The sequence below is a fragment of the Neophocaena asiaeorientalis genome, unplaced genomic scaffold (assembly GCF_003031525.2).
Source record: "Neophocaena asiaeorientalis asiaeorientalis breed wild unplaced genomic scaffold, Neophocaena_asiaeorientalis_V1.1 scaffold229, whole genome shotgun sequence".
Taxonomy (NCBI): domain Eukaryota; kingdom Metazoa; phylum Chordata; class Mammalia; order Artiodactyla; family Phocoenidae; genus Neophocaena; species Neophocaena asiaeorientalis.
Window position 1 is genome coordinate 1,834,427 of NW_020174096.1, and position 23,293 is coordinate 1,857,719.

The following is a 23,293-nucleotide window of genomic DNA, read 5'->3' on the forward strand; positions in this document are numbered from 1 at the left end:
AATCACCAAACCGTTCCATAACAATAGGCCTCACCTGGTGGCTCCAGTTTCCTGGAAGAATTTGAAAGCTGGACCGGTAGCTCTGAGTCACATTGGATTTTGTGAAAAAAAAAGGTAAGCAGAGGAAGGCTACCTTGCCAAGGATGTGAGGAGTGGTTCTGTCTTAAAAATTACATTTGAAAAACTTAACAGACATCTAAAGAGGGATCCCAATAGATTATCTAATAAAATTATTCCCTCTCTTCTACATGCTGGTGAAAGCTGCTTTTTCTAGTCTTCTCTGTCTGCCTCATAAGTGTTAGCAATTATTATCCTTTTGTGGATCTACTGCCTCCGAGACATAACTTCCCATAATGGAATTGAAGAAAACGAGGATTTTGACCCGAGTGTGGATTTGGGGTGGGGCTGAGGCAGGGGTGTGGATGAGAAGGCATTTCATTTCTGCTGATAAAGATCCTGGAATATGAGAGAACGTGGGCCACCAGGGGATCACTCCTGTGGCGTCTTTGTTACATTTGGATACCCTGTTCCTTTTGGTTCATGAACATTGGGTAGTTCTCCGAAAGTTTTAGGGGCTGATTTTGTGGTGGTAGCTGTGATTGCTTATTTGGCCAGATTCTAGAGAAAAGACTTGAGCATTTTACACACTGCATTAATACAAAGCTATCTTTGATTCTGAAAGTTGCACCCAAAGACTTTTCTTCAACCCAAGAGATGCTTGTCAAGAAAGCAAAGGTGGGGGAGGAATAAATTAAGAGTTTAGGATTAACAGATATACACTACCCTATATAAAACATATAAACTACAAGGATTTACTGTATAGCACAGGGAACTATAGTCAATATCTTGTAATAACCTACAATGGAAAAGAATCCAAAAAATGAATACACACACACACACACACACACACACACACACACACACGTATGTGTAGCCAAATCACTTTGCCGTGCACCTGAAACCAACACAATATTGTAAATCAGCTATACCTCAATTAAAAAGAAAAGAAAGCAAGGTATCCAAGCTGTTTCTACCTTCTTACTCTCTACTTGTCTAAAACACGGTGTGCTCAACCTCTTCTGTCTTTTCTTTCGGCTGTGCCATGTTTTAATAGCCGCTCTTGAGTCCGTGCTGTGTCTTTGCTCCTGGGTTCTTCCACCTGGAAGACTCTCCCTAGCTATTCCTAAGTATGCAAAACACTTCACCCGCAGAGCTCCTTCTGAAATGCTGCTTCTACCGTGCAACCCTCCCTTTTCCCTGCAAACTGTCTGTCTAGAGAGTTTTATTTTTCAATTTCATCAGGTCTTATTCGGTCATCTATCTCACTGTGCATCTGTTTTCCCTACAGCACTGGAAGATCCTTGAGGACCGCAACCGTTTTGCCCTTCTCTGGGTATCCCACCTTCCCTCCAGTGCCTTCAAACCTAGTGGGAATTGGTGCAACTCGGAGGACAGTGTTTTCCTCGGGAGTGTTCGTTCGCAGAGCAGAACTGTGTGGCGCTCAAGTACCTGAGCTTTGAAAGCAAGCGGCCTGCGGTGGAATCTCAGTCCAGCCACTTAACCAGCTTGTGACCTTGGCTGGTTGCTAATCCTCTCAGAACCTCAATTCCTTCGCTGGTAAAGTGGGAATGATGAAATTTAGTAACAAGAGGTTTGCTGTGACAAGTAAAGGAGGCAAATGTAAAGCACTTGGCACAGTGCCTGGCACATAGAAAAGATTTAATAACTGGTAGCTGTTTTATTATTATTACTCTGACCATTAGCATTAAACCTCTAGCAGAGACCGAAATATTCTCACCACATGCTAATCTATTTAAATAAATTGGGAGAGAATGGACTGGAGAGGGGGTCTCGTCAGCTCTACCAAGTCCAAGAACGCCTCTATAAAGAGTAATCACTTTACAACGGTGCTGTCTTTCCAACAGAAAGACGATGAGAGTCACATATGTGATTTTAAGTTTTCTATTGGCCACGTTAAAAGAAGCAAAAAAGAAACAGGTGAAACTGTCTTTAACATAGTTGTAATATATTTTACTTAACCCAATATCTAAAATATTATCATTACAAGCATGTAATCAATACGAATAATTATTAATGGGATACTTAACATTTTTTTGGATCAAGTTTTCAAAATCCAATATATACTTCACACTTAAAGCACATCTCAATTTGCGGGAGCCACATTCAAGCACTCCAATACATGCGGCCAATGGCACCATATTGGACAACAGTAGCCTTATAACACTGCAGAGGAAAATATCTGTCTCATAAGTGAATCACGTCTTACCAGGCTTTCACTGTATGTTTGTCTGAAAATGATCAGGGCTGGGAGTGTGAGCCCCGGGTTCTGGTGCTGATTTCGACATTCACTTAGTTGACTTTGGGCAAACCATTAATTTGGCTTTGTTGCATTTCCTGCATCTATCCCGGAGCTTAACTAGGTCACAAGGACATAAAAACTATGACCCATTGCTCAGTCCAGTCCGTCTCATTACCACCCATCATCCCCTCCACCCACCCCAGGCCTGGGCGTGAGACCTGAAAAACATACTCCCATACATCTTACCTGTGGTTGAATTTACTAAAACAAACCATGCCTCTATAAGTTTTATTCATTGAAACATCACTAGCACCGTGGGGTCCTTAGAGTTTACTTTAAACCTTTTGTCTTTTCCTCTGAGATTATTCCAGATTATGAGAACGTTATTCTCAGAATCTGAGTACTTCGAGTTACCCGATCCAGTCATTTCCATATCTTGCCCTGGGAACCCATTCAGGGTCCAGATGCTGGTGGTGGGGAGAAGGGAGGGGACACCAGAGGAAGTATAAATCTAGTGGCTCTGGACACTCTGGCTCTAATCTCACCCGGACATTAGGCTTATCCCTGATGTGCTGTATTACCGTTTGTTTCATCATGAGATTTTATTTGAACAAAGGGTTTCTCTAACGACAAAAATAATACAATTTTGAAATGAGTTTGATGTCCTTTATTCAGTGAAAACAACCCATGGACTGGAGAAGCACAGTCCCTCCCAGGCAGTGGAGCAACCGTCCCGAGGGATTTGGGGCCAGAGTGACTTTGTAGAGCTTTAGAAGAGGCCACGCTGAAAGGGGGCATGATTGGCTAGAGGTCCTTATAAGGCTGACAGGTCCTATTTTCTAGGTAAGGTAAGCTAGCTAAAGCAGAGTGGGAGGACTGGAGTTAGTGTGTTAGGTTTCCTTGACAGTGCAGGCTGTCTGAGGTTTCGATTTGTGACATCGGCCCATATACGAATTAACTTTATCAGGTTAAAAAAAGTTTGAAACTTAGTTCTTGCCTCACCTTTTGTTTGGAGTCGGGGGAGTCTCCCAATATCTACCCAAGCTTCCATCACCAGACCCCAGCCTCAGTGTATTTTTCTCCAAGGCTATATTATCTCCCCTAGTTTCATCTGTTGATATTAAGAGATTTTGGTACTGGATTCATGCAACTCTGATAGAAACACCCATTTACAACTGAGGTCTAGCGACAGGAGTGAACTTGTTACCCCAAGTGAATTTTATTTCTTCAGGTGTGATCCTGTGTGAGGAGGCAGCAGGGTGAGGGAGGACGCTTGGCTTTGCCACTTCTGTGACCCGGAGGTGAGCTACCTCACGAGCCCAGAGCCGTTCCTCTGCCCAGCCAAGGAAAATGGGATCGGTAGCATTGCGGAGGTTTCTTCCTTGGTCTTTCAATTTAGAATCAAGCTATAGATGTGGCATTAGCAGAAGATGGACTTTGATTCCAGGGTACAGCACAAATCTTGAATGTATATTTTAAAGCATAAAATAACTTTATTCTGACCTTACCCCAAATTACTCTCACAGCGTCCAATGACCAAAAATTATTTCAGCCTCTAAGATTGATTTGTGTGCAAGACCCAGACAGTTTGCACCATTCACCCTGTTTTCTCAACTCAAAGCTGCATTTTCTCTTGCTTAAAAAATTTGCATATTTTCTCAGTGCCTGTTTCTGACTCACAATAAACAATGCCCAGAGCTCCTGCCAAAAAAATGTCCAAATGCGAAATAGTTGCTATAATAGTCGTTTTTGTGATGGCAACTTTGAGCTGTGCGCTTTTAAATTATAATTACTTTTTTTCCTTACAAAAGAGGTGTATCTGTCTTGATTGCTGTAATTATGATTCTATACCAGCAAACACTTATAAAAGATTCATGTCATCACTGTGCTTCATAAAACCCATGCCCTTCAGTAAGCTTCCTCTGGTGACTGTTTATATGTTTGTGTTTAATTTGTGGCAGAGGAATCTAATGAGAAGCCATTAATCACTGAGTGCATATAAAAATTTGTGACACTAACTAAATATATCGAAGTGGATGGGGCAAGCCTATTATTGGCATGACATGATTTAGAATCATAGACTGTTGAAAGAGAAAGCGACTTGAGCAAAATAAGGTAGCCTAACCTCATTTTACAGACAACATTCAAATTTGGGAGAGGAGGAACTTGTGGTTTAGTGATTGAAAACACGATGGGGGCAAGAATGGGGGGACCTAAGTTCTAAACCTGGACCTAGTACTAAGGAATCCTGGCACAAGCTGACATGACTTCCTCATTCATCCTTGTTCTGGGACTTCCCTGGTGGTCCAGTCGTTGAGACTCCACGCTTCCACTGCAGGGGGGCGCAGGTTCAATCCCTGGTCGGGGAACTAAGATCCCACATGCCGTGCAGCCAAAAAAACAAAACAAAACACATCTTTGTTCTCAAGGATGATGGGTGGAATCCATGGATTGATGAGGGGGACCCCTGAGGGAGAGAAGAGGGGGAAACTGAGATAGCTTCTGACCGCCACCTCCCACCTGTTCCATTAGAGCAGCTCCACTTGGATCTCTTTTATATTGTAATGATTGAAAAAGGAATCCATTAGTTTTTCTCCCCTTTTTTAAGTTTGATGTTCACTGATGTCCTTTCTCCAAGTTTTAGGATTGGAGATGGACTGATACAATTTCTCGTATTTGTGGCTGTGATGTGTCCATTTATTGATGCAGCAACTCTTACTTAACCAAGCAACCTTCTGTACTGGTGACTGGGTAGGCAGTAGTTATAAAGATAAGCTCTGCTCTCAAAGGGCCCACAGTCTAGAAAGAGAGAGTTACAGAACAGGGTGGTAATCACTCTGGAAATTTAAACCCAGGGAGTCTTGGGAGCACATAGGAAGGGCAATCAACCCTGTCAGGGATTGGAGGAGGAGAGGGAACAGGAGAAGTTTAGGGTTGACTTTCCAGAAGAAATAACAGATGGTAGGCCTTCCTTTTAATATTCTTTACTCTTTTTTCTCTTTGTCTTAATAAAAGCTACTGGAGACTCCTTTTGGAAAAAGATGAGAAACCAAATTTCCGTGAACTGTTAGGAACTCTTGTCACTCACTGACTGTAATGCTGGGCAAATTGCTCAATCCCTTGGAACTCCATGTCAACGTCTGGATATACAGGGCTAGTGATAATAGCATGTTCCTCAAAGCACTGTCACAAAGATCAAATTAGATAGTGTGTGTAAAAGTGTTTCTGAAACTATAAATTCCTATAAAAATGTCGACTATCATTGTTGCTCACACTGCCAAAACCTTTCATTCCCACTAACCTACCCGATCTTTCCCAGCTACACTAAGATTCTGGTCCTGTGGAGGTTTGGCTCGTTTTGAAGAACTGGGAAAAGAGCCATTTCACAACATGAGTCATAATTAATAGCAATAACACTTGTGAAATATTCATTAAAAAGCAGACCCTCTTTAGTTTTAGTATGAAGAAAATGTGTTACATTGCTTTAAACCGCCATTATGTCCAACTCTTAGCTAACTTGGGATAAAATGGTTGGTATAATTTCTCACCACCTGCAGCTCTATTGAGGGGGGTCCTGTTATTCTTCTTACCTATTATGTTGGGGTTCCCTAGGCCTCTACCCTTACTCAGACCACTTCTTAAACCCGTTCAGAGGTCACAACATTAGAATGTGCTAGAGGGGCTTCCCTGGTGGCGCAGTGGTTGAGAGTCCGCCTGCCGATGCAGGGGACACGGGTTCGTGCCCCGGTGCGGGAAGATCCCACATGCCGTGGAGCGGCTGGGCCCGTAAGCCATGGTCGCTGAGCATGCGCGTCCAGAGCCTGTTCTCTGCAACGGGAGAGGCCACAGCAGTGAGAGGCCCGCGTACCGCAAAAAAAAAAAAAAAAAAAAAAAAATAATGTGCTAGAGGAACACACTGGGAACTAAAACAAGTGAAGTGGGTGGGTCAGGTGACCTGGAGAGGAAGCACCTCTAGTGGAGGTGGTCTCAACTCAATGCCAGCCTATCCCTTGGGGCTCAATACCATGAGGTTGTCTGTACTCTTCAATAGAATTTTTTTTTTTTTTTTTTAATGTGAGCGTGAACTACCCCCGTTTGTAAATGCTCCTCTGCCCCTTTGGCTTCCTAACTAAAGTCTTGTTCACTCAAAGGGTTTGCATCAACCTAAAACTAAAATCACTCCAGTGCTTAAATCCTGTGGCTCCCTCTTGCCTAGGAATAGAGTTCAAGGTTTTTTCATTTGCTGTTTTGGGTCCTCTGTACGTACAAGGCTGAGCCAGGAACAGGTCCTCCAAGGATTTCTGAGTCCTCGTAGGGAGACCTGGTAAATAGGCTCCAGCACAGAGTTCCCATAACTTTCTGTGGGGCCCCCCTACTGCCCACTGTGCAATAATTACAGATGTGTCTGTGGACCCCTAGAGAAAAGGGGCTGGTATTTGGAGCTCAGGACTTGCTCAAGGTTTGTTGAACGAGTGAGTAGGATAAAGGTTAATTATAGTTCACCTCTATAGTTGGGTTTTTCAGGCTTCACATAGGTTTAAGATAAACCCAAATCATTAAAAACCTAACCAGAATTCACCATCAATTTTTTGTTGTTTTGCTTTTTACATTCAAACCTAAGAAGGAAAAAATTTAAGACAAAATGAAAGACCAACTACCACAAGTACTCTGTCTACTCCTGCTACCTCTAGTGCGTCCCCTGGGGTTAAATCAAGTCCCCTTCATTGTCTTAACATTCTACAATTTCCAAATTGTAGAAGGAAAATTGACATTCCTTATGGTGATTCTAAAATGTAAACTATTTGAACAAGGAAGGAAAAAATCTCCCATGAAATTACAAATAAAAGTGGAAAATATTCAATAAAGGTTAAAAGGATTTCTAATCATATTCTTCCTCAAATTCCCTTATCTTGACTGCTGAAATGTGATTGTTCTGTACTATGTTACGACACTTACTTGTTAATCATGATCCCTCATACTTGAAACTAATGGAGTTCAAGGATAGGTTGGATTTGGTTGTTTCCTGTTATGGTGACATTCCCCAACCCCCCAAATGAATTTACCTACAGCATACTTTATAATAGCATGTTCAAAGAAAATTCTTGGAAAATTTTTTAAAAGGAGCAGGTTTTGCCACATCTTTTTTTTTTTTTTAAACTCTGAAATACCAAAATTAAAGTGATTTCCTAGCTCTGTGTCTCCTACCCAGAGTAGCTTTAAATGAAATACATATAGAGACATATAGAGACATGTTCATAATTTCTTGCTGTTTCGCTTATTTAGTATTTCTAAGAAGGAAAAATGTTTGAATGCTCAAGGGTCTTATTTATAAAATAGAGGAAAAGGAAGAAATATGTGTTGAGTAAACCCAAGTTGTCCTGAGGGCATTATTGCTATAGCTTTCCAAAAGAGAAAGTGGTACTTAAAAGAAGTAGTTCCCAATATGTCCCCCAGACTAAAACCTTGTAATTCAGATGAACTCTGAACTGAAACTTTTTGCATCTCATTTTCTCATTGGGTTTTTATTACAGCCAACAAAACTTTCAGTGGTGAATTATTTCCCTTCTCCGGGGTTCACCAGACTCCCATAATGTCTGTGCAAACTAAAATAACGAAGTGGTTTTTAACCAAGCTTTGGGGATTAGAAAAAAGGAAAAAAGAAGGGGCACTAGGGCCTTCTCATCTCTATGCTAACCAAAGTGAGGTTTTTCTAGTGCTTTTTCTTGCCTATAAAAAAAATAGAATTAAAAACGAAAATACCACCTGACTTGAAACTCCATTAAAAATCATATAAAGATTTCTCTTTTAAGTTCTCTTGAAATACAGGTCACTTCCACAAGAAATGTGAACAAATTAGTCGTAAACCCATGGCTCAGAGAGGACCTAGTGTAGTAAATAAATGCTTTAAAATGTAGTCATGGCATTGAGAAATGACATGTGCTCCACGTAGCTAGGCCAGAAGTGTGAACATAAAAATAAGTGATTTTGTTTTAACACAGAAGGTTGCAAAGTGTTTTGTTTAATACTCTTATATTATGTCATTCATTCATAGGAGTTGAATTTAATGTTTACTATGTATCAGGTATAAGACCCATTCTTGCCCTCAAAGAACTTACAATTTAGTTGAGAAGCCAAAATTTAACAGGATTTTTTAAAAGAAAGGAGCAGTAGGAGACAGTGGAACTATGTGTTAAACTATGTGATATGGATGCTAAGTGACCTAAGAGATAAGAGGAAGAGAAAGATTGCTGATGGGTGGGACTGGCAGAGGTAGATATTCTCAATAATCTCTTAAAATGATGCAAGTTTAAAACTTGTTATAATTGCTGCTAATTTATAATTTTAGCATTTACGTGATTCACCGTTGCTTTCCAACCAGGAGCTGTTCAAAAGAGTATATACATGCAACAGTTGAAGCTTGGCAGGAGACATACCTTTAGAATCTCCCTGGATTTGTTAATAAGGGAAAAAGACATACTTTCTTGTTGGAAAACAGACACAAGAATTAAGCAGATTTTGCATGGGGAATATGAGAGTTAATAAACAGGAATACAGAACTCTGTAATTTTTGGTATGAGTTTTGTTTCTGTTAAACATTTTTCTTCATACTAAACAAGTTCTAAGTTTTGGAGTTGAGTCAGGCTCAAAAATCTTTTTTTTTAATTTTTAAAAATCGACTTCACAATCTATTTCCTTCTTAAGAAAGGTGGACTAAAAGTGCAAGTTATATTCTCAAGGCAATGAGAATTTTCTAGTTCCTAAAAATGATGAGGCAGGAGGGGGTGTGAGGGACATTTAGCCTCCTTTAAAATTGAGGCATATGTCCGCACAGCAACTTATCTTTTGAAATTACCAAACTTCAAGTGTGCATTTATACTCTTGGTCTTAAAATGCTTTTTACTTGAGTAGTTTAGCAAAGATCCTGGCATCTTTGTGCTTCTTACCTTTTTGAATCTTTGCAACACAGATGGTGAGCTAAATTAGATTTGCTATAATAGAGTTTAAACTGCTAAAATAGAGGCATGTTTCAGCTTGTGTTTTGAGTAAGTTTAGACAAGGTTAGAGAATTATAGTATTTTTTTTCTCTATACTTGATTGCGTTCCGGGTCTTCCCAAGAAATGCCAGTTATTTCCCCAATTCTAAAAAGAAGGGCTCTTTCATCATAACAGTTGTACAACCAGGCAAAAGAGCACACTCTCGTGTTTCCTTAAGGGGAGGAAACCTGCCATTATGTGAGATAATTAACTTTAGCCTCAGAAAAGTCTTCTTTGAAACGTTCTAATCAAGACTTCAAGCTTTCTGAGTGTTGTGTGCGCTTTATTCTTCAATTCTTCCTGGTCCCGGTTTTGCATTTCTAATGAAAGTGAACTGACAAAGCTGGAAAAGTGGTCTAAGGAGCAAAACAAAGCCAGCAAGCATGCTTCTAGTGCGCCAAGATTAATCAATATTCCAGAAACCTCAGCTTTCCCCCCTCCTTCCCTGTGGTGTTTTCATTTTTCCCCACTCCCCCTTTCCCGGGCACAGACTCCGCCCCTTTTCTTAAGTTGCCCCGATAGTAATTTGCAGTTTCAGAGCACATGCACGCCTTGCTCGCTGCGTTTTGTTGCTCCGCTGTACCTGCTGGGAATTCACCTTGTCATTGCCTGGGGTATCTTCCACCCGTTACAAAATCAGAAAAGGTAAGTCTGACGTCCTGTATTCCTGCTGGGCTACATTTCTCGTTCCATTTCTCTGCCAGTGTATTTTGTTTCCCGAGCAGAGGAGTAGCGAGAGTAAAAGCTAGCCATTTTGGTAGATAAAGTCCATGTTAGTATTTTAATGCATTGAGCGTGTGGTGTCTATTTACGCCGTGTCCTCTCTTAATCTGGAGTTGAGTCATTCAGGGTGGATGGGGGACAGATTGTGGTTCGAGCTCTAGGAAAGAATCAAGGCTGAGCTGGTCTGTTTTAAAGTGACTGGTAAAGGGAATCAGAGATTAGTAGGAGAGAAAAAAATTTGGTCTCTCGTGTCTCCCCTTCTTCACTTCTCCCTAAACTTTTAATCTGCTGTGAAGTCTTGAGCGAGTTGTACGTCTTATTATCACTGACCCCAGCCCGCAATTTTATTTAAAAGTCAAAACTGTTAAGACTAGTCTTTTTTTCTGCACCTGGATTTGCCAAAAGCTTCCGAGGAGTCTCTTGCTTTCTAGCTACCTCCTACACGGACGCACACACTAGCTTTTCGCGTTGCCAGATACACACGTCCACAGGCACGACTTGATTGTTTACTTGGATTTATCACGGGAAAGGTTACAGATTAGAAATCTTGTAAAACAGCAGGAGGAATCCCTTGATCTTTCAAAACAGCTGATTTCCACCAAGGAGAGATTTACTTAGACATATTTGAGTAACCTAGGAGCACTTTAAAGAAACTAGAAACCACACGCTGTAACGTTTGGAATGAAAATTGAATTAATCTCCTCATCTATTCTAGAAATCCTAAATTTTAAAATACTGAGAAGTGGGTGATAGTTTCCTCAGAAGACGCCAGCATGTTTGCCACAAAGATAAATGCTAATTTGTACTTCTACTTGGGACCAAAATGAAGATGAATTATGATTTCAGATGATTTATAAACGTGCCCAGTGCACTTAGCTTATTTTATGAAAAAAAAAAAAAAGTTACCACGTGAAAGGGTCAAATGTATTTCCCAGGGCCTGTGGGTACTTGTGTTCTTTTCATAAGCATATTTACTAGTTGATATTATCGTGGTTTTTTTCTTAATGCAGAAAGTAGTTACTTTATTATATATAACAGCAACCTCTGACTGTGAAGTCTCAGTATCTTAATTCATTTCATTGACCTGGTTATGCCTTTGCCATGTATACAACATGAGCCATTAAGTATAATTACTGAGCGTTTCCTGTGCGTTTAATTCAATTGGACATTTATTGAGGGCGAACATTGTGCAAAGTACTTGGCTAGGTTCTGGGGGATCGGGTGGGGGTAACGGTGCTCAGTCACACCCAGCTCTGATGAGCCCTTTTATAGCTTCACTGGAGAGGGAAGGACAAATGTTTAAAAATGTAACACAAGTACCTGCTCATATATTCTGGATTTATGCACATGTCCCACACGTGGTCCAGTAAAATATGCACATTCTAGCCTTGAGATCTGGCATTGCCACTCTCCAGCCCTTGATTCCTACTGAGATTATACAGTCTGCCAACAGCTTCCCCTGGTGTCGGGCAGCCCTGATTTCTCACCCCTGGAGGCTGTAATTCTTGTCTCTTTCTCTCTCATCTAGTTGTGTTCTTGAACACCAAAGAGGACTGGCTCTCTGGGGCTGATTCCGTGACATTGAAGTTCAAAGAAGAGACACTCTGCAGAAGTAAAACATGACTAAAAGCAATGGAGAAGAGGCCAGGATGGGAGGCAGGATGGAGAGATTCCAGCAAGGGGTCCGTAAACGCACACTCTTGGCCAAGAAGAAAGTGCAGAACATCACAAAAGAAGATGTTAAAAGTTACCTGTTTCGGAATGCTTTTGTGCTGCTTACTGTCACTGCAGTCATTGTGGGTAAGTCATTTGATAACAAGCGAAAAAAAAAAAGCACAACTAGATCTTGTTTCTCGGGGGCATCTGACTGCCTGGGAATATTATCAGATGAACTGATTGTAGGTGTTCAAAAGGATAGCCCAGGCTTTCCTCTGAATTTGAAGATTCTTTTTCTGCTTTAAATGACAGTCTGTTGGCACATTTGGAGCAACATGTGGTAAAACATGTGGGAATCTGAGAGTCTCATTAGGCATTATGCAAATCAATTGATTGTGTGAAGAAGGGAAATAAATCAAATGTTTCTCCATCTCATGTAAGGATAAAAGAGGATAATTTAATCTTAAGACCTGAGCAGTTAAGTAACAATAGAAACAAGCAAGTGCTCTAGATTTGGCCAAAATGTGATCATTATGCAATGTCACTTTCACTTAAAACTAATGTACACTATTGGTATACCCAGAATGAGACACAGGTCCCTAATAGTAATTATATTCTAACTGGTGCTGACTTGCAGCTGAATATCAACACAGACATAGAGACCGAATCTTTTCTGTTTATACGCTGTCTCGTCCAGTGACTGGGAAAGGTAAATTAGGGGAAATGTAAACACAGATCCCTCATTCATTGTCTCTAAGTGTCTGCCATAAATAGCTAAACCTTTTTTGAAACATTTCAGTCTCTTACTAATTTAGCATTGTTGACAGCAATCTGTACAAATAAAACATTATTGTTTTGTTTGATTTATTGGTATCTGAGATTATAGTTCATTATAATTAGCAATTATATCTGCTACTTGTAGGTAGCATTAATCTTCCTTTAAAATATAGCTGAAAAACCTACTTACTCAGAATTTTTGAACCAATATAGAAACCCTTAGGCTGGTAAACAGATAAGCCAATGTCATGTTGTAAAAAATGCTATAACTTAAATTTCTACTAATCTGCCACCAAAAAAAGGCTTTAATCTCTACCTTGGAGTTTGCCAAGATCACCGTCAAATATAAGAGGTAATGACAATAAAAACTTAGAAAATTCTATAGCATGTAAATATAATTATAACTTTATCTCCAAAAATAGGATTCTTAGATTGCAGACAAATAGGAATATAGCAGAAGAGTAGTTTGTCACAAGACTTTAGATATATTCCATTTCAACATCTTTGGCTCCTTTTAGTAATTGTTGGTGATTAATGACTCTTCAATTAATTCCAGAGATGTTCAAAAAGAAAGTTTCCTGATTGACTCAGAGAAGTAATGGCTTCCTTTAGGTCTCCAGGTTTGAATATCTTCCCGGAAGAAGTATTTCAGTGCTGTATCATTGTCTTGGAAGTTGATGTAAAATACAGTATTCTCATCTCGGTTTTTTTCTTTGAATTACAGTCGTTGTCAAGCCAAGTAATAGCTGTGTAATAATAATTGTGAGCGATTATACAGCACTATTCCAGCTACTTCCTAGGTGTTTTGCTTATATTAGCTCACTTAATCCTTAAACAAGCTTATGAAGGCAGTGGGTAGGTACGATTACTCTGATCCTCATTTCATAGTTAAGGAGACTAAGCACGGAAAGATCAAGCAGCTTGCCCAAAGTCACGCAGCTAGTAAATGCTAGAGGTGAAAGTCAAACTCAGGCTGTCTAGTGCCAGAGGCCATTCTCTTAACCACTCTGCCATCCCAGCTCAGTGCTCTCCTGACTAGCTGACATCTTGTGAGAGTTGCCAGGAAGAAAAATGCTGCCATGTCTTGGTAGAGGCCGATTACCAAGCAATGCTACACGCATTCACATAGCTTTGTCATTTTGCTACACGATTTACTCAGTTAAACTCAGCAGAAAACGTATAATTCTCCTACAAATGATTAAGCTGCATTCCTCTTTCATTTAACAAATACCCATTTATTTTGCAACCCTATACGTATAATAATAGAGCTCAGTGATACTGGAGTATGTTTGGAAAAGATGCAGAAACATTGATTCAAAATGGTGTTCTAAACACAAGAGTTCCATTTCTGGGACAGAAATGTTTCAGGTGAAGAACACAGAAATGGAAAGTGATAAAACCTGAACGTGGAAATCAGATCAATGGGGAAGGAAGTTCTTAAGTGATTACAAAGAAATAACATCTCTGATAGAAGGAAGATAGTGGCAGGATTTAAGAGTCCATTTTCTCTATGAGTTCTGGGATCATTTCCTAGCCCAAAGAGGACTTTCCCTAAGATTTGTGAGAATTGTGATGAGTTGGCTGAGCTGGGGTAGATAACTTGGCAGGATGCCCTCAGGGTTGGCTTTACTAATGGAAACTGAGGAGGTAGAAGTAACAAGAAGAAGGCACTAACAAAGAAACAAATAAAGAGGTCTCATTGACAGTCAGACCACTGAGTCTACACCAAAGACTTGGAATCGCAACTTAGTAGCAAACAGATTTAGGAGAGAAGGAAGAAGCCTTCAGCTATCTCTTGGTGCCTCTTCCACTGAGGGCCCAGTGAAAACAAAGGCTCATTTAGCTTGCCACTAGGTACCATGTCTACACCAAGCCTAAAAGAAATAATAGGAAAAGGACATGTCTGGGACATCAACTCTCAAATTTATTTGCTGCAGCACAAGGAAAGACTGGAAAGATGCTAGGAAGGAAGAAGAAAAGAGTTATTTTCTCCAAAGATGAAATGACAAGAAAGAACTATAGCTATTACTTGGTTTTCTTTTTTAATTTTAATTTTTATTTATTTATTTTAAAATTTATTTATTTATTTAGGCTGCATCGGGTCTTAGTTGTGGCATGCATGATCTTCGTTGTGGTGCGTGGGCTTCTTTTTAGTTGTGGCGTGTGGGCTCTAGAGCACGCAGGCTTAGTTGCCCTGTGGCCTGTGGGATCTTAGTTCCCCGACCAGGGATCAAACCCATGTCCCCTGCACTGAAAGGTGAAATCTTAACCACTGGACTGCCAAGGAAGTCCCAATTACTTTGTTTTCAAATTCTTAGGTTTTGATCACTTTTACTAAAAAAGACTGGGAAAATCTACATAGTGGGGTGAATTTTTTGTTCAGTCTGTTTTCTTTCATCGTTTTGAAATAAAATAAATGTGCATTTAGTGTGTGGAAATAGAAGCTAGAAATACAGAGGAGGAGTAGAGACATGTTGAATCCATATATTCAAAAAAAGTAGGGAATTGTAGATATTTCACTACCAATTCCTCTACAAACACAGGCATAAAACCACATGTGCAATGTGATGTCATTTCTATGCAATGACATTTCTAATGTCATTTCTAAGCCATGTCAAAGTCTGAAAGTGCCAGGCTGCAAAGCCCATGTAACGGGAGCAGGCTAGCAACTTGAAAGAAGGCAGTGGCAAGTGCTAAGTCCCTTTAAGATAGTTCATCATTAAAGCATTTGATGAAGTGTCTTCCAGGGCTATAGCAGGCAGCTGTCTGACAAAAAACACACTGAGAAGTGTGGTCACTGGCTTTATTCCTCCGGGAAGCACTTTCTACTTCATACTGTGGTCAGTTGTGTCAGAGGGACCTCAGACATCTCCCTGAAAGAAAGAAAAATCCTTTGTCATGTTCAAGTCACAGAATGTCACTCATCTATTATCTGCTAAATAAATGCTTTTTTTTTTTTTAAAGATTCAATGCTATTCAGCAACTTAACAAATATTGTATGTTGTGTATCTGGCTCTATGCTATACAATGTGGCATCTCTGCCCTCAGGTGGTTTAGTAGGAGAGAGGGATGAAAAATGAGATGACAAAGGAATATATGGGGTTCAGAGGTAGTAGTAGAGAAATTCGTAATATTTTTTGAAATTAGACCACATTGTATATACAGTTCTATATCGTATCTGGTGTCTTTCTGTGTTGGTACTTTAGACGTTCTACTTTGTTATTAACAACCACATGTGGAACCATAGATGTGCCACGTGGTAACATTTTTAAAGTGTGGCTTTTGATGATCTGAATTCATATGCCGGCCATACTTAATCACCGTGTGATCCTAAAGAAGGTGTTTACCTGTTCTGAAGTCTCAGTTTCCTCATCTATCGTTACATGTATAATATATATTGTGGACACTTATGTGATGCCAAGCAGTGTTGTAAGTGTTGTTAGTATGTTAGCTTTATTTAATCCTCACAACAAGCCAGGGAGGGAGGTATTTTTATTCTCATTTTATAGATGAGGAAACCGAAGCTCAGATACTTATCCCACAGTTGATGCATTTTGACCGGGATTTAAATCCACCATTTTGGCTCCAAGTTCATACTCTTACCCACCACAGCGTTCTGGATGCTTAGTCCCTCCTCTCAGGAAATGTCCATTCTTGTTTTATTACACCAATTAGCTAAGGATGTTTACTGACACATCAATAGGAGGGGTGGAAAGGAGAGACTGAATTGAGAGTTCAGAAAAAGGGTCACTCCTGAGTCCTGGTGGCTGATTGCATGTGAGTTGACAGAGAAGGTGGATTGCAGGTCGATGGTCTGATTTCTGGCTTGGGTGACCGAGTGGCGTTGGTACCATCAGTCATGGTGGAACACAGGAAGAAGACGGGGGAAGTAATAATGTCAGTTTTGGATGTGTTGAGTTTGAGATGCGGGCTGCCTCTGCAGTGGAGATACAGTGTAAGAGGCTCAGCATAGATAAAGATTTGGAAGGTAGCCTTACCATCTCCAGACTGAACGAAGACAGGCTCTGTCTTTGAAGGTAAATGAATAACGATCAATGCATCGGGTTATCCTACTGCATAAGCTACTCTGTAAGTGAGTCTATTCTGGGAGCAGTATTAACTCTAGGGCCCTTCTTTATAACTAGAAGCAATAATCTCCCAGAAATGCTGTAGTGGTATCCTGAGCCTTGGACATGTCATACAACATCCAGCCGAGTCAGTTAGTTCAGCCAAACAGGTTCATTAATGTAGTGAGCTATCAGCTGCTGTCTGGACCCAGCTAGCCAACCGCTTGAGTTAGTGGGCCCCATGCTGACACCTTTCAGCTTACTAAGAGAAGGGCATCTCCACCCAGGCTGAACAACAAGAATCCAAAGAATGGTGAACAGATTTCTGGGTTCAGATTTCCAGTTTCTTCAACACTTCCTGGAAAAGAGAAGGAGCTTCCAGAAGCTCGGGGCAGCCCCTCCCCTGGTGTTACCAGAGCCCAGCTAGTCACTGTCACTCACAGAGACTCCCTGGGCAGAGGGCTGGGCTGGAGGGTGAGCTAGGAAGCAGTGGATCCATAATGCCCTGCTCTGGAGAAGTGACATAGGGATAGAGAAATTGTTGGGGACAGCAATAGCAAATAGCCGACTCGCATTAGATCCCAGCCCTCCCTCCCACCGTCTCCAAAAGCATTCCAGAGAGCTGCCTCCTGTCCTGGGGATAGAGTCCAGGACTGAATAGGGGAGTAGATCAGAGCCACGGATTCTGGAGTCAGAAGCTTAGGTTGATGTCCCATTTCTGGAACTGATCCTCTGTTTCTTCATGTGTAAAATGGAATAATTATAACACCTCTCTGCCAAGATTCTATCCCAGTTCTGCCACTTACGACCATGTAACCTTAAATAATGTCCTTAAATGCTTGGCAGGCAAAGTGTCCAAAGAAAGCGTCAGCCCTTCGTCTTTGGCTTCCATCTGTGCTAGGGCATCAATACACGCGGGTTTGAGGATGCTGCTCGGCCAGAGGACTGAGAGCCAAGGGTGAGGGAGGACCAGGTGTGGGAAGGGGAGAAGACGGTCACCTGCTTTAGGTCTGGAAGTGTCTTCTATTTCCTTGGCTAGAGGAGGGAGCCAAGAGAGTCGTAGGAAGAGACTTAATAGTTGTAAACGGCTTTGAGAGGCAGAGATGAAAGCCTCAGTGTAAGTGACACCGTCATTATCTGTCCCTTACCTACCTGGCCTCTTGAGCCAAACAGAAAGTAATCCCCAGGCAGCTGTTATCACAACACAGACTGCTCAATGGAGGGAGTGATGTCTCAGGAAAATGGGAAGTTGCTGAGAAAATGGTTTCAATAAATGTTGTAACATACTCAATAGTGCATTTTTGTTCGTACCACTCAGGACCCATCAGAGTTCACCACCTCCCTGGTTTCTCCTTTTCTCCAGCATTTTGGTGTCTACTGTTCATTAATTGTCGCCCCCATCAGAGTGGAGCCAAGCAAGATGAGGGGTTCTGGAAACTTGGAGAAAATGTTGCTGGTTTCTAACAGAGTTGGTAAAGGTTATTTTGAAGTAGGGGGTAGAAGGCTTAATGTTGTTCTAAGATTGTCTCTGGATTTTATTTTGCTCTATTTTCTTCCTGTTAATTCAGATAATGAGAAAACTGAGCAGGCAATTTCAAATTTGTTTCTTTTTCAAGTAGGTAATCAAATAAGTATGTGTGTTCAGGACAATTACCTGCAATAATAATATCTTCCATTGTGGCTATGTTACAGTTTACAGAGTGCTTTCCCATTGCCCTCTATAGCAATGTAAGTCCATGGCCAGTTCATCCCCCCTTCTGATTAGTATCTGTGAATGTCTGGAACACAGCTGAGAAAGCACTGAGAGTCTAAAGGTCCTGCTTACAGACACAGCTCTGCCGTCAGCTCCCTTTATGATTTAAGACAAATCTCTGGACCTCATATTTCCTCACCAGCAAAATACATTTGGACTAATGTCTGCCTCCAACTCCAAAATTCTATCATTTAAAGTCTAATTTGTCTTCCTCTAAAGCTGAAAATACGGAATCAGACGCATGAGGGTTTTCTTTTCAGCCCATGATGCTGTAGCATTGCAAGGACCTTTTTCCTGAACTCGTGATCTCCCAACTCATTCTAGCCAGTCTCTCAAATCTATGAAGCGGCTGCCTTCTCTTGCTTTGAATTCTTGACTGTCAAGTTCTTGCCTCTGGGTGTGGTGGCCAATGTTTCCTAAGCAATGTTTGAGGATACAACTGAGGCACACCTCTGCAGAGCCACTCCTGCCCTTCCATCTTCTGTATAAATCAGGGGATGAAAATTGCAGGCCTTTGTTTTTGCTGTAGAGTAAACAAGGTTGTGAAGAGCCTACGCTATTTGGAAGAGGCAACTGGAATTTAAGCACCGTCTTTTCCAAGCTTTACATTCCAGGTGTTAAGAGTTCTTGATATTTATGGAACACTGGGGTGCCATCATTCACCAAGTATTTGGTCTGACAGCAAACACACAGAGCACTTCAGGGCACACACTTTAGCCATTGTGCTCACCGAGGATAAAAATTATGAGTTTTATGTCAAGCTTCAGTGCTATCAAAATGACCCAGAGCTTATTCCCTAGACCAAGAATATTCCCATCACTAGACCCAATCAAAAATGCACTCAAGGGCTTCCCTGGTGGCGCAGTGGTTAAGAATCCACCTGCCAATTCAGGGGACACGGGTTCGAGCCCTGGTCCGGGAAGATCCCACATGCCACGGAGCAACTAAGCCCATGAGCCACAACTACTGAGCCTGCGCTCTAGAGCCGGTGAGCCACAACTACTGAAGCCCGTGTGCCTAGAGCCCTAGCTCTGCAACAAGAGAAGCCACCACAATGAGAAGCCTGCCCAGCGCAACAAAGAGTAGCCCCCGCTCCCCGCAACTAGAGAAAAGTCGATGCACAGCAACGAAGACCCAATGCAGCCAAAAAAAAAAAAAAAAAAAAATGCACTCAAGTGGTTTTGAAACCAAAAAGAGAAGAATAAAACCCCCAAGGCTAGATAAAGGAAGATATACCCTGGCTGAATTAAGTCAATGTCGGGGAAAGGCACTCCTTTTTTTCCTCTGTGTATCTTATCAAAGAGTTGAAGGTAAATTTAGGAGCAGCGAGTTGAAAGGTACACTTAAGTTTTGAATTTCAAGACTGAGTCCCTGTCTCCTGAGAGGACAACTTTATTCTTCTTGTCCCCAAAGAGATTTCTCCAGTTCTCCAGCAATGATTCCAGGTCACAAAATGCTGTTGCTTCTCAGAGAGAAAACAGTGGGCTATTAGTGAGAGACTTTCTATTCAAAATCTTGTAAGATGAAGCTCATTTGTTCCTAATGAGAGTAGAGATGGACAATTACTGCCCTTCTCACCCTGAAAAGATGGCCTCTTCTTTTAGACACATTGCATCACTGGAAATTCCATTTTTAAAGCAAGAAAGGCAAAACCCCAGAGATCCATGTGCTTGCTGCTCTCTTCAGCGTGTTGATGAATGTGAAGGTAAAGGCATCAAGAAGGAAATGATGAGTCTTTGAAGAGACTGCCTATGACCCAAGTTGTTTTCTTTTCTTTTTTCTTATTTATTTACTTTTGTCTTAGATTTGCTTTTTTAAGGCAAATGAAGTAGTCTTGTACATAAAGCTGCAACTCAATAAACTTGCCAGGGCTTTGTAAGTTCTGGCATCAGGATGCTTTCCACAACGTGACAGATGAGGAAAGAGCATACCTTTGCTGAGTGGTTTACAATGTGAGTTTTCAGCTCTGGTATACTTGTAACTCTGGCTAATTGGGTGAAGCAGTACACGAGCCTATAACGACTGAGTTCAAAGTTTTTTCAGATTCACTTCCTTGTCTCCAGAAAAAAATCCTTTTGGTCAGAAAGTGATCCCCTCAACTATAAATCTGAGCACGCTAGTGTCCCCCCTCTCCATGACCCAAATTAAGGAAACTCATTGTTAAAGCAAATTAAAGCAGATTGAGGACCAAGCAACCCAGACCCAGAGTGAGTTTTTAGAAAGATTCAGGCATTTAGCAGAAAAGATGTAAAATAAAATTCAGTCAGATTTTGTTTTTAATTGTGGGCCATTTTTGTGTGTGTATTTATTTTGTTATTTTACTTATGAAATAAATAAATCTACATTGCCCCAAATCAAAAAGAACAAAACTGAAATGAAATGAAAGTGTCACACCCACACAGATCCCCCAGGGGTCCAATTTGTTTTGTTATCAGTTTCTTCTGTGACTTTAGAGTTATTTTATCTGCATAAAAATAAATTCATATTTATTTAATTTTTTTTTTTTTTTTGCCTTTTACAAATTGTGCCATAGTATATATAGCTCACTTCATACTTTGCTTTTTTCACTTTACAGTATCCCTTGGATGTCATTCCTTACTAGCACATAAAGAACCACCTCATCCTCTCCAGGCTGCATTGTATGGGTGAACCATACTTTATTTAAGCAGTTCCCCATTGATGGGACACTTAGGTTGTTTCCAACCCTTTGATATCATTTTTCACATGGTATAATGAATAATCTGGGATTAAAGTTATTTCACCCTGGTAAAGGATATCTGTGGGATACATCCCTAAAAGTGCAATTGCTGAGACTAAGGGTATACCCATTTGTGATTTTGTATAGCTAATTTATACCCCATAGAGGTTGGAGTCATTTACTCTTCCAAATTGTGAGATTTAAAAGAGTTTGCCCCAATGGGGCTGCTGCCACAGGTAGAGATGAGTGGACTTTGAAGTTTGTGTGGGCTGGCAAGCATATGACAGACAAGCAAAGGCACAGGGAGAACTTGGAAATTTTAAAATATATTTCATTCCCAGTTTCTACTCACAACTGTATATATTACCCAGAAAGGAAGGCAACAGATTCTGGTGATTTCAGTTACTATTTCTAAAATAGATTTTTTTTAATGACAATGGATTGGACATTTAAAGACCCGTAGGATTATTTATAAATTATATTACCGTTTCACATAGTCTATGTTAGTGCAGTTTTAAGAAGAAAGCACCAGGCTTTTCAGAACTCCAAGGTTCTTCCGGTTCAGTTGTCTCTCAGTGTTGCACGCCATGCAGATTTGAGTCTGCATCTGTACCGTGCCTGGTCATCAGTCACCCACGGCTGGTTATCTGGGCACCACTGGTGGAACAAGGCTGGAACAGGTATTTCCCACCTCCAGCAACAGGAAATACCAAAGGACAAAAGAATGAGCCAAGCCAGGGCCTCTGAAGGATGTGGGAACAGAGGAGTGGGGGAGGGTTGAAAGGTTGGCTCAAACACAGAGTAGCTTCTCACCAGGAAATGCCTGGAAGTTTGAGCTGAAACAAAAAGCCAGGGACCAGCAGACCTCTTGGGCAGGTAAATTCTCCATTTTGCCCTTGGCTTCTTTATAAAAATGAGTTAATGGAACTTTACATCCAGCAGCTTCATCAGGCTGGCGTGAGACAGGCTTTTAACTTCTCCAAATTGGGCCACGATCTAGCCAAGTTCTGAAATAGAAACTTTTATTTGATCTCTCAAATAATTATTGAGTACCTGCCATAATAACCGTAATGGCCAAATTGATAAAGCATTTTATGACTTACTACAAGCTTTCGTAGGCATTCTCAAGGACTTCAGAATTCATTAGAAGAAACAAGATGAATGCATATAAAACAGCTAAGATAATGCTCAGAATATGTAGCAGAGAATATTAAAGTTCAAGAAGATCATAGATACTGCCTTTCTGATCTGTTTCTCCCATTATTCAGATTAAGAAGCGGGCAGGGAGGGCAAAGAGATTGTGACTTGAAGATATTAGTTGCGGAAATAGGCAGATCTAAGTTTAAAACCCCATTTTGCCAACGTCAGTTACTGGCCACGTAATCCTGGACAGTTGGCTTATTTTTTCTAGGACTCAGTCTCTTCATCTATAAGATGGTGATATTAAGTCCTGTAGGTTTGCTATGAAGATTCAGTCATTTAAGTGAAGTATCTACTAGCATAATTTACTGGCAGCATCAGGCCCAGAACCCTCATCTCTGACTCCCAGACTATGATCTTTCTACAGCATCACACCTGCTGTCTTTCATACCCCAAAAAACCTGTCTAGTGAGAGAATTAGGAATCGAGAGCTATCACTCTTAGTTTGTGAATCTAGAAACCTAAGCATATGAGAAATCATAGTTCAGACAAGAACCAGTTTCCCACATCACGAGAGAAATCAGAGTTTGGAGTGCAGTAGGGAATCGGTGCAACTAAGCAGTTCCTTTGCTCCGGAAACTGTTCAGCAGCAGCTGGGGGCCAGGCCCAGAGACTGTGCAGGTCAGACAAAGCCCTTATCATCCTGTGCAGCTCACTTGGTGTGGTGGAAACTGTGACCTTGCTTTTAACCAATAGAATACGGCAAAGGCAATGGATGCCACTCCTGTGATTTTATTACATCATACATTAGATTGTTGTGAACTTGAGGCAAAGTAGTGCTGGTTTTTTGTTTGTGTGTTTGGTTTTTTACTACAAAAATGAAAAGACCCTAGCTGGGAAAGAATAGTATTTTGTTACATAAAACCAGTGGTGTGCTATCAACAAAAATATTTGATACTATTATATCTTTGAGCCATCTTGCATTCAAGCAGACAGCATGGTCTCCTTTCTGGTTGAAGATCTGCAGGCCAAGCTTTTTCCCAGTAGGAGTTTGAATGGGCTTTGACTGGTTTGCAATGTAAATGCTAGAAGAGCTAGTTAGCTCACCTTGGGTGGTGGGCCTT

General features: G+C 40.9%; 1 protein-coding gene across 1 annotated transcript in view; it reads left to right on the forward strand.

Moving 5' to 3' along the window:
• Positions 1-9,918: 9,918 nt before the first annotated feature.
• Positions 9,919-23,293, forward strand: part of SLC1A3 (solute carrier family 1 member 3) — a 74,022-nt gene continuing 60,647 nt past the window's right edge. Inside the window, exons 1-2 of the mRNA XM_024754620.1 lie at positions 9,919-10,000; positions 11,607-11,878. Coding sequence (XP_024610388.1) covers positions 11,698-11,878 — 181 coding nt within the window. The 5' untranslated portion in view covers positions 9,919-10,000; positions 11,607-11,697. The remainder of the gene's footprint in view (positions 10,001-11,606; positions 11,879-23,293) is intronic.